At 38.5% G+C, this 12,783-nt stretch overlaps 1 protein-coding gene across 3 annotated transcripts in view; it reads right to left on the bottom strand.

Moving 5' to 3' along the window:
- DLG2 (discs large MAGUK scaffold protein 2) overlaps nucleotides 1-12,783 on the bottom strand; it is a 320,377-nt gene that overhangs the window by 23,337 nt on the left and 284,257 nt on the right. For all 3 annotated transcript variants that reach the window (XM_053456582.1, XM_053456584.1, XM_053456583.1), the window contains one exon: nucleotides 5,117-5,192. In XM_053456582.1, the coding sequence (XP_053312557.1) occupies nucleotides 5,117-5,192 (76 nt within the window). The remainder of the gene's footprint in view (nucleotides 1-5,116; nucleotides 5,193-12,783) is intronic.

Here is a 12,783-nt window from a genome sequence, read left to right as displayed (position 1 = left end):
CACTTTTTTCTTTACTTACCAAACAATATTTTAGAAACATACCTTTTCAATTAAAATGCATATTTTGGTACTCCCATCATTATATAATTATTTTTTAATAAATATTATATTATATATATATATATATAATATTTATTAATAATATATATATATATATATATATATATATATATATATACATATATATATATATATATATTTATATATACACGAAGTTTTGTATAACATTATATTATAGAAGAACTTGGCATAGAGAGAGAAAAAAAACTTTATGGGAACTTTGCAGGTCTAAAGTAGTGTACCCAGAGCCCCTCCCTGTTTGGGGGGAGTGGCTTCACAAGGGGGCTGGGTTAGTGTGGGAGGGGAATAGGGTGGGGAGTGGGAGTGGCTAAACGCCACTACTGCGCCATGGAGAAAAGAGCAGAGTGCCCCGGAGACTCTGGGAAGCAATGCTTCACCCGGAGAGCTCCCAGGTATAGTAAATTGTATTGCAATATAATGTAATATAATTGTTATTAATTAGTACGAATCAAACTTCTGATTATTGGTACATATTCAATGCAGACTCCATATTTTCTGCCACATTTTTAGTGTCAATTTTACTTGCATTAAAATATCAACAAACATATGCTATTTATAACATTGAGCTAAAAAGAAATTCTACATGAACTGAAAATAAGTTCCCAAGTTGATTACTTGATAACTAGAGAAGTCAACGGTTTGTTTTGTAACAGACATTTAGAAAGGGCGTGTAGATAATCAAAAATATAGATTAGAAAGTGGGTGTAGATAATAAAAAAGTATAGAACAGAAAAATTGCTGCTAAAAATATGTTTAAGTATAATGAATATCTAGTATGTTTTCCAAATGTTGCAGAAAAAAATACAGTTTCTTGCTTCATTATATTAATAATCTCTTAAAGGAACAGTAAGAAAAATATTTTGTACCCCAGCCCTACGTGTAGATAAACAAGCAGTACTTTAACTAAAAATGATAAATGTATAGCGGTCTCAATATACAATACTTCTGGGGAGGACTGACAAGAGATCTAAGTCTATGGTGAAACAGGTTCGTGAACTTCCCTTCATTAACCCATTCTTAGAGAAGGACTGGCTAAAGACCAGAAAGGATAGGGTAGGGTAAGGTTGGCATTGGGTGGGGAATAAATATAATCAGGAGACCATCTGGGGGCTATAAAGATAGAAAGCCCCCTTTTAGAGTACCCAGTTAGGGCATTTTGCATGCCACACTGCCTATAAATTAAACATATGCCGGGGCAGCTAACAGGTGGGACAGAAGCCCAGTTCTTGAGACTGTTGGCAGCTATGAAGGCCCAGCAACCAACTCCCATGCACGGAGCTGAGGCAAACGTGACATAATAACCAGGCTCCATTACTAAGGATCCTCAACCCATGTGAAAGTAGAGGATGCCGGAGAGCTTAATGATTATCTTCTGCGTTACACTGCAGTAGCTCCCTTTGAAGTTCATTTATGCAATGGCATAATTCTGAGATAAAATGTAACCGCCGGCTCTTCCGCAGACGCATTATAATAAATTCTATTAAAATTATACATGTTTCATAAAACAGATTCGATCTCCGTCCGACGCAACGCACATCGCACGCCGTAGAAAAACTGGAGATTCGATTTTAATGTTTGCCCTCACCCAGAAGTTATTGATTGGATGGAAAGAAAATACATCCTGCCAATAACCGAATGAGCGGTTAAGAGGCGCCCGTCGAGTAAGCCAAATTCATCCATAAACTAATTAATTACAGTATGTTTATACAGCACTGAATAACTCAATAGGGTCTAGAAAACCCAACAGCAGATTATTTGTTAGAGTCAATTAGTTTCTATTTCTGCCTCCTTCTGTGATAAAGTCCTTAGTTAAAGGCAATAGATCAGGCACACATAATTAAAAATGTAAAATAACGTAAACTCCAAGGTCTACTTCTTGATGAAAGCGATTTCCTCAGAAGAAGAGACATCTTTTACTATGTTGGCCCAATAGTAGGTACCATCTTTGACTAAAGCCACTGTCTTCTCTTGGACCAACGTACATACATGGAAGGACATGGACATTTTAGATCACTAGTCTTCTGGATTGGATAAAAACCAACGTAATACCCTTGTTTAAAAAAGGATCATAAACCCAATCTGGAAATTACAGACTGGCAAGTTTAACATCAATTGTGGGAAAAACGTGGGAAAGTATTAGTGATGGACAATGTCTATTTGGATTTTACAGAAGTATTTGTTGCAGTTCCTATGCAAATGTAATATTTTAAATAAGGGGGCAAGGCGTTGAAAACTTTTGTATTTGAACAGGAAAATTGAAAGACAAGAAATGGAGAGACTCCTCTAATTGTGTTACTGTTAATTGGGTTTCCTCTGGGGACAATTCTCGGTCTATGTCTCTTTAATCAACATATAAAGGACTTAAAAGTTGAAGTAGCAGAAGCACAATATCTATATTTGCAGATGACAAAAAACTGTGTTGGGACTGTAAAGGCCGATCAGAATTTTCGTTGGTTGAAAATGATTTTTACAAATTGGCAGCACCGTGCAGAAAAATGGCCGATGCGATTCAACACTGATCAATGTCAAATGATGCACTTGGGAAGTAAAAGCATGAATGTTCTCTATGAGCTAAAAGAGGTTAGACTAGGGGAATCATTACTAAAGTCTATACTTAATTGTGGCATGTAAACTCAAACATAAGAAGAGTAATAATGCAAAAAAAGGTCTGGTTAGATCTCACTGAGCATATGTAGTAGAGTTTTGGTCTCCGATCCAAAAGAAAGCGCATTGGAAAGATTCCAAAAGCGAGACTGAATTAATTAAATAAATGGAAAAATGCATTATGATGAGTACTTGGCCAAACTGGGTTTATCGTTATACACCCAGATCAGTAAAAGGCCTTTCGGGGTAATTATTCATCCCATGGACTGAGCAGATTCCATCGCTTAAGATTGGATTTTCTCTCTTAAACAGGTATTCTTTACAGTGAGGGCTGTAAAACTGGAATGCGTTGCCTGGGATGAGTGATGAGTGCAGATAATGTGGAAAGCCCGGTATCCATTGACACAGTGTTTTTTTATTAATAGGGTTGGATCCATGGAGAAATCTGATGTTTTTATGTTTTTTTGACCTCCTTAACCTTATAACTATGAATGAAAAAATGCGAACTTTCATTTGAGAAGAAATGGCTTTAGCAACCCGTCTATTGTGTTTAGAAATCTCAGGTTTTGAGTTGTCACTCATTTTTCGATAAAGATTAGGTTTTCCTTAATATATGTGACTCTCTAGTGGGCTCCAGGAAAATACTCTGAAGTTCTTCAACTACAAACGTGGTCATGCTCTCCCCAAAAAGGAACTGGATGGGTCAACCCAATGTGAAGTTCTCAACCCTGATTCCGAATACCTTAAAACTCATTCCGTTGGCGATCTTCTTCTTCCTGATCCCTCGTGTGGCCAATAAATGGAATCATTTTTTTAGAATCCTTGGTGAATTTGGTCAGCTCAATCTCAAATGTCGTTAAAAGTTCAGATTGAGTGAATGCGAGCAGGCATTAGAAAGGAAGGTCAAGGAACAAACATTCTTGGAGGTTTTTACAATTGTTACAAATAAAGGGCTTACAAGATGGGCTAAATGTTTGATATCTGCCATCAAATTCTGGGTTCCTCGGTTGTATTCCGATCGTATTATTAGTGGAGTCTGCACATTCAGAAGTTGGATACATTTATGGCCAATTCTGGAAGTTTAGCTTTAACACATTTTATATGAAGTGCCTGGCTTTGAACTGCAATATCTTTAAGGTTTCTTTATGAATCTTGATAATTTACCAGACCTCTACTTCATCTATTCGCACTAAAGCTTTAGGGACATATCTTCTCAGCATTTATTGCCTTTTGTTAAAGTATCACTGAAGAAAGTCTCCTAAAGACCTTTGAGGGTTTCCAAAGCTCCGCGCTGCAGTAACATCTTCGAGGAACGTGCTTATCGATCAATTAAAAAATACGGCCGTCTGCAACACATCTACGGTAAATTAACCATGAGTGACATTAGAAGAAAAAGAGAATGAGCTGGGACTAGCCGAAGCTGTTTATTTGCTGGTAATTTTGCAGGAACAAAAGATGAGAACATCCATTAAAGGGACTCAACCAAGATGTTACATAGTAACGAGGCTAAAAAGCCAGCGTTAGAAGTAAAGAATGGGACCTATGCCTTGTGCAACGCAATATATATATATATATATATATATATATATATATATATATATATTGGCATATGGCTCCTGAATCTAAGACAAGACCAATGACTGATTCAGTTTTGAGACTTTACAGAAGTTAGACCAGGCAGACTAGACGAGGCAGAATGGGTCTTATCGGTCTGTATTGTTTTTTAAATTATGCCTAAATTGGGGACAAATTTGATAAAAAAAAGACAACCGACATCTTATATAAGTCATGTTGTATAGCAAAGTACATATTTTTCAATTTACTTGTATTTTGAATCTTTTTTTAGCTTCTCTTCACCAAAATACCCAATATTATTCTAAATGTCTGTCACAATAACCACGATTTACATGAATAAGCAGTTAATCATAAGATACCAAAGATACAGTATATCAGCTTTACTTTTTACCCCTCTGGAACTGAATAAGTTAAAAATGAAAAAAAAAAAAAAAAAAGGAAAAATGCTACTAAAGCACTAAAACCTCAGGTGTTCTCGCTCTCTCTTTTCCTCTCTCCAGATATATATATGGAATTACCAGCAATTATTTCAGTACATTGGAGATCTCTGCAGAACTATTTAATATGCTCATTTCATGCCCTGTCTCTAAAAGAAATTGAGTTTTATGAGCTTTAAAATGTGGCAGGTCTGCATCACTTTGAATTACTTTTTCGAATTGATACTTCAGAGAGTTTATTGGGAAAAATCAATAGAAAAAAAGTGGATTTTTCTTAGTGAGCTTGTACTGGATACACCAAAGATATCGATACATGCTGCTGAATAAATTATATTTTAATTCTACATGTCATTAACATATTTTTGAAATTCAAACTTTTAGTGCATTTATTAAATGGAAACTTTTGTTGGATTACTTACCCCTTTGGCATCAATAACTCCTGGCTTTGAATTAAATTTTACTGTCTTCAACCGTGCGCGTTCCTTCCTTTCCACCCTAGGATAATAAACTACAATTAAGCCATGGGTAATTAAGATATACATGATATATAACAGACGTTTTATTTTAAGCCAAATTTACATATTAAAATATATATATATATTATATATAAATATATATAATATATAATTAAATATATTAATTATATATTAATATAATTAAATATATTAATTTTAATATTTTATAAATTAAAAAAAATATTTTTTAATGAAAAGCCTAAATTCTATTGACATTTTGTATCATAATTCTCATGGCCCATCTAGGATCTTTGCATTATTTCCTCTCATCTCCTTCAAGATAGAGATATATATACACACTCACTGGCCACTTTATTAGGTACACCTGTTCAATTGCTTGTTAACACAAATAGCTAATCACATGGCAGCAACGCGGTCAAGACAACTCGCCGAAGTTCAAGCTGAGCATCAGAATGGGAAAGAATGGGGATTTAAGCGACTTTGAACGTGGCCTCAAAGCCTTGTTGATGTCAGAGGAGAATAGACAGATGGCAACAGTAACTCAAATAACCACTCATTACAACCAAGGTATGCAGAATATCACCTCTGAACGCACAACACCTCGAACAGGGAACTGAGGCTACAACTCGCACAGGCTCACCAAAATTGGACAATGGAAGACTGGAAGAACGTTGCCTGGTCTGATGAGTCTCGATTCCAGCTGCGACATTCAGATGGCAGGGTGAGAATTTGGCATAAACAACATGAACGCATGGATCCACCCTGCCTTGTATCAATGGTTCAGGCCGGTGGTGTAGTGGTGTGGGGGACATTTTCTTGGCACACTTTGGGCTCCTTAGTACCAATTGAGCATTGTTTAAACGCGGCAGCCTACCTGAGTATTGTTGCTGACCATGTCCATCCCTTTATGACCACAGTGAACCCATCTTCTGATGGCTACTTCAAGCAGGTTAATGCACCATATGACAAAGTTCATATCCTCTCAAACTGGTTTCTTGAACATGACAATGAGTTCACTGAACTCCAAGCTCAAGGGAGCCAGTCCCCCTCCAAAGACTCGCCACCCCAGACCAACAAACATATATACTGAATGATTAAACAAATATAACAAATATTTTAAAAGTTTGTTCATTAACCCCGTTCGTCCTTTTTGACGGGCCACGTCATGATAAAAGTAGTGGGCTTTAAACCATTTATGAGAACATTGTACGTTATAATAAGACCTCCTAGGGCAGTCTGCAGGAACCATCAATGAGCCCTAGACTTCCTGTGAGTATGGAAGCCTCATGTTTACACTAAATGTGGAGGCTCTGATAGTGAGGTAGAGAATGCTGCTGATTAGTCAATGACTGATCAGCAGCTTTAAAAAGTGCAAAAAGTAGTAAAAGAAAAAATATGATTGCTGCCTTTAACAATGGGTACACGAAGCAGGCAGCCAAATATGGCTTCCAGCAACCATACCATCTGCACATTGTCAGCTAAGATCTAAGCTATATATATATATATATAGTTATGTATATGCATATATTTAGTATATATGCAACAGTTAAGAGAGTTTTATATATGCAAAAGCTAAAGCACTTGTTTTAAATGTGATTTCACTTCCTACTTAAAGAAGATCTTTCCATCCTTCCATTTGCAGATGACAGGTTTGATTTAGCGTTCCGCTATTTACAGACACAGGAGTTTGTTACTTGTCAGACTTTCTGTTGATTTATGAGATGATCAGTCTCTAAATTATTCACTTTATAAGCGCCATGGCTCCTAATCTTTCATTCTTTATTTTTTTCTTTTATAAATGCGGTATCCTTTTTACATTCATGTATTAATTTGTCCTTGTTCCATTCTTGTAAACTAGAAGAGCAGAATGATGGATGGTATACAGTTGTTACATTGACTGAATGATTTAAAATATGTGTATCAACTTACTTAAATTACATTTAATGTATCTTATGGTGACAGATTATATTTGTTTTTTCACACATCAAATCCACAAAATCTGGGAGAAAAACACTTATTGCTGAAAAAACATGATCATTGTTCAGCAGGTGTAGTGGGCTTCTTTATCATTGAGTTTTTCTGTGACCCTGATGTTGTCCAGATATTGTCTTAAAGAAGGATGGTGAAATATGTATGGGGTTAAGTTCCCCAAAGATGTTCCCCTCTTTGTGTTGAAAAATGCATGATTAGCAACAGAGCCGGCCTTAGGCATTGTGGCGCCCTGTGCGGAATACTCCTCTGGTGCCCCCCCTCACTACTCCCCCTCTCTGTCCCTTCAAACTACCCCCCTCTGCCCCTTCAAACTACCCCTCCCCTCTGCCCCTTCAAACTACCCCCCTGCCCCTTCAAACTACCCCCCCGCCCCTTCAAACTACCCCCCCTGCCCCTTCAAACCCCCCCTCTGCCCCTTCAAACTACCCCCCTGCCCCTTCAAACTACCTCTGCCCCTTCAAACTACCCCACCTCTGCCCCTTCAAACTACCCCCCCTGCCCCTTCAAACTACCCCCCGCCCCTTCAAACTACCCCCCCCGCCCCTTCAAACTACCCCCCCCCGCCCCTTCAAACTACCCCCCCCCCCCCCCGCCCCTTCAAACTACCCCCTCTCTGCGGCACAGGTCGCACACCACTAAGGCCAGCCCTGATTAGCAATTGAATGATCTGTCTAAACTCAGGTTACCAATTGTTAATATTGATACATTGTAGAAAGCGGAGCAATAAAAAGCTCTTCTGTGGCTAGTTTAGTTACAGTGATACTTTAAAGCATTTACAGAGGTACCAATATAAAGAGGGGAAGAGAAATAATATTATTAACCCTTGTACTGCTGGCACAAATTAAATCATGTTTGAAAAAATAACCCTTGTAATGCTAGCGCATATTTTATTTTTCAGATAAAATGCACCCAGACTTACCCAGTACTTTTTGTGGCAGTAACAATAATAATTATTATCCACCGAATAGAGTGTAAGCTCTTCTCCTCCTGTACCAGTATGTCTTATGTGTGTTAAAGTAATTGTTAATCTCTATTGTGTGAAATATTATTATTATTACTGTTACATGTAATGTAATATATCACATGCAGGCACATGCGATTTACTACATGCACATGTATGCAAAGCAGCTGTAACATAAATATGATGATAATGTGATCTGATAATATGTAGCACTTTAAAAATATACCTAATAGTTACTGTATATTTTATCAGTTTATAGTTTGTATCATGGGGATCTGGACTCAGTTTTACGGCTTGTTTAACTCAACGGAACCTAATCGTTCAATTATTTTGATCATGTTTGGCTGCTAAAAGGATTTTGTCAAGGAGTCTAATTTCTAGAGCGCTCGTTAATTCAAGCAAATTATATCCAATTTTGTTGGACACCCAAACTGAAATGGTCACTTAATCAATTAAATGCACTTTAATGCATATGATCGCTGAGTGTCACCTTTAGATTAATCCCCCAAATGCATGGGGGGGATTGATAAGAATACCCCCTGTAGGTAAGTCTTTTTTTTGTATACCATACCTGTAAGTAATGCATACTAATTTAACACTCGGCTCTTTAAACCTTTGTCCAATCAGCTTGAATGTTTTTCTTACTCCTTTCTCAGAAACAGGAGACAAATCACCATAGAAACCAATATATCTGATGACACCTCCATAAATTGAAATATATATATATATATATATATATATATACTGTACAGTACTGTATATATATTATCATATTTAGTATATTTAACCCCTTAAGGACAATGGGCGGTCCCTAAACCCATTGAAAACAATCCATTTTGAGCCCGTACATGTACGGGCTTTGCCATTAAGGGGTTAATAAATAAAACAGATATTGGGGCAGTCACGATATACATTTGCTCTTTTCACGGTTCAGTTAAGCCATGTAGAGTTTCTTCCTGCTGTGTTACTTTCCATGGTGTTACATCATTAGCTTTGGAAACTAGATCTATCCAATTTTGCATTAAAAAAAAAGTCTAAAACAAGTTGTTTTTTCCTTCAATTTTATTTTTTTTTATTGCAATTTTACAAGGAACAAACACGAAATCAAACATAACACCAAAAGTATTTTATACAAGTTATGTTTATGCATAAAAAAAAATTAACTAAATCATAATTCTATATAAATGCTTATAATTGTATATATTAAATGCTCCCAGCAAAGGCTATCAGCTCTGACAACGCTGTTTATGTTGACGGCCCATATTCTTCCGTTAACCATATAATTATCTGTTCTTAACTGTTTTTACTAAGAACTATTTTTTTATTTCAAAAATCAAGCACAAGCCCTCCCAATGTAATACGGAAAAGTATAAACACTATTTTGCTTTTTGCTTTCCGCTATTATATTTTTTTCTCAAAATATTGTTTATACTTTCTCTTTTCTCTTTTATTGGCTGATCCAAAAAAATCCAGTCACTCAAAATGTCAACCTTGTGTTGTTAAAGCATATGGAGAATTAGAACATTTTCGAGACATAATAGAATAATCAGTATCCACACATATAAAATGTAAAAAAAAATTGGCTTGTAGCAAACAAATCTACTAATAAGCCCTGATAAAGAATAGCCTATTATTTAACGTACATGGTGGAAGTAGAAGCACATGACTGAGGTAGCGCCAATGCGTCGCCCTCTTTTACCCCCCTTCCCAAATAAATACACAAACACAAAGTAAACAATATAATGCTTTATTATAGTCAACTTATGGAAAAATAAGGCCACGGTGCAGTCCGCTTTACGCCTTCCACACCGTGACACAGATATAAATAACTTTATTAATAGAAAATAAACTTTATTATGTAAACACCATATAATAATATAGCGATGCACGTGCCGCACCACCCGACTTACTTATGACACGTGCAAGCCTTAAAACTAACAATTGTAAACCAAATGTACAGGTTACACATCGTAACCCTAAATTGTAAACAACGACTGAAACTACCGAACCGGCTGGCACAGGCGTAAAACCGTAAAACCGTAGAGACCACCGGCGTCCCCTGCACGGCAGCCATTGTCACGGCTAGGATTCACCAAGGCACAAGCCCAGGGAGTGTCCTGCACTTAGGCCGAGGGCCTGTGCACCACGGGTAAAACCACACCTAAGGTGGTTAACCCTTGCTCTATGCCAGCTTGATAACCAACCGCCAAGGAACAGACAATTAAAAGAAAAGAGAGGGGTGGGAGGTAGGGAAAGCTTTTCAGGTCAATTGAAAAAGTGACCTAAATGGGGTGGGCTCCCATATATATAGTGACCCCCACCCCTAAGCACAGTAGGATGATTCACACCTATCATAGTCAGCCCAGGGCCGTCAATCAACATAAACTGACAGCCCCCTGAGCTGACTCAGCAGAATTTCAGATAAACAGGAAAACGGGAGGGGGGAGAGGGCTGCCTGTCGTCCCCTCAGTCATGTGCCCTTCTTGCTCCATACTCTCGCCTGGGGCTTTCTGAAACAGCTTTAGCTGCTAAATCATGCACTTTGTGCTCTTCTGAACATTGTTGTGATTTGGCTGCTAAAGCCGTGTCTATGCTTCTACTGCCACCATCATAGAAAGCTGGAGCTCCAGCTGGTCCTTGTGGGTGAAGCTCACGCCTGGTAGGAAGAACCATACAGAATTATCATAGCGCTTATAGAATTTTGGGAACGACGCTTCCTAACCATTGTGATTTGTGTGTAGAGTAGCGAGGCGGTAAGACCTCCAGAGTTGGAGGTCTCTGGAGGTCTCCATTCAGACCCGGCAGAATGGAACAGGTTTTATCTGCTGGACCGTAGTTGCAACACAATGACAATGACCATTAAAAAGAACCATTGAATGCCAACCGAGCAGCACGGTTGGCCCACGAAACAATTCGCCCAGGGCCGGCCCTATAATGGGGCAGACTGGGGCAATTGCCCCAGGCGGCACTTTAGAAGGGGCCGCACTTTGCCGCCCCAACGCTTTTTTTTTTTTTGAAGCGGAGGAGAGAGAGAGGGGCACCGAGTGGTTTTCGCTTACCCGCTCGGCACCCCTCTCTCTCTCTCCTCTGCGGCGAGTCTCCCTGTTCGGTCCCGGTGCCGGCTTGTAATGCAGAGCGCCGGAAGTGATGTCAATTTCCGGCGCTCAGCATTACAAGCCGGCACCGTGGCAGAGCAGTGAGACTCGCCGCAGGACTGTTTAAAGGTAAGTACCGGGGGGGATCGTAGATTATGGCGTCGGCGAAGTTTAAAATGCCGCCCCCCCCCGGCGTCGGCGGGGGGGCGGCGTTTTAAACTTCGCCCCAGGCGGCGTTAAGTCTTCGGCCGGCCCTGAATTCGCCTGTATTATTTTTTTTAATTGTACCACTGACTATGTCACAGCTGGAATTGGAGGGTTTAATAGCATCCAAGTTAGACTGTCAATGAAGATTTCTTAATTTTTGTGAGGTTATGACTTCATTATAACATTTAAAAAAAAGCGAGCGACTTGCCCTGAATACATGATGTTATTTCCTTCGGATATAGCAGAATTAAAATGTATCTCGCCCCAACCCTCGCCACCTACAAGCTAATGTATTTTAATACTTATCGTTGCTAAGCACTCCGATTTTTTTTTTTTGGTTGCAGACTGTAATTACCATTTGTACTTGGAAAATAGTCTGTCTTGTACCTTCAGCTAAGCCTTTTCAAGTATTTATGATGTTTTTGTCTTTATGCATAGAAATTTGAATGAGGTTTCTCTTCTTTCTTATTACGTTGGGCTCAGCGAACAATACAAATCATTTACTGTCATTATGAAAATTCATTTAAATGTTAACCTCTTAACGACAAAGCCCGTACGTGTACGGGCTCAAAATGCATTGTTGTCCATGGGTTTAGGGACCGCTCATTGTCCTTAAGGGGTTAACATTTGCTTCTGCTGCCTAATGTTAGCAATTTAACCGCACTGCTGTTCAGTTTTTGATAATCATTAGCTAATAGAGTATTTTCTGGTATATTTTTAATCCCCCCCAAGGACAGACAACCTCTATCATCACAGCTTCTGTGGACAACAGCTTCGATTTAGTCAGTACACCCCATGAATAGTTAATTGCTAATCATTGTGCTAATTAATTAAATTTAATTATTTTAGCTATAATTTTAGACCACGACGCGAGAAAGTAAAAGACGAAGGGGGGGGATTTGACTCAATTAAATCTAATAGATTTTGATCAGTTGAACAATGTTTATACAACTGCTGTTCAATCATGTGGTTTAACCCCCTGCGTGCTGGAATTGGGACACATCTTTCGTTGCGGGAGGCCAGTACATTTTTCATAGTTTTTATACAGTTATAGTTCGGTGACATCTATATGAGCAGTGCATATGATTGCATAATTTCATTGTAAAGATAAGGAGAGGGCTCGCACTTTCTGGCCTTGGAGGGTAGGTAAAGCTAAGTGGCCCCACTGGCCCTTTGCACCGCTCAGGTAACTCACTTACGTGCTAGCACACATACATACACACACACACACACACACACACACTCTCACACAGACACACTCATACACATGCTTACACTAACACATAATCTAATACTCATTCAAACATACAAACTTACACACTCATTCTAACACACATGCCCTCTCACACATTCAC

This window comes from Spea bombifrons, chromosome 2 (assembly GCF_027358695.1).
Source record: "Spea bombifrons isolate aSpeBom1 chromosome 2, aSpeBom1.2.pri, whole genome shotgun sequence".
Classification (NCBI taxonomy): Eukaryota; Metazoa; Chordata; class Amphibia; order Anura; family Pelobatidae; genus Spea; species Spea bombifrons.
This window is presented reverse-complemented; position numbering and strand designations above follow the sequence as displayed.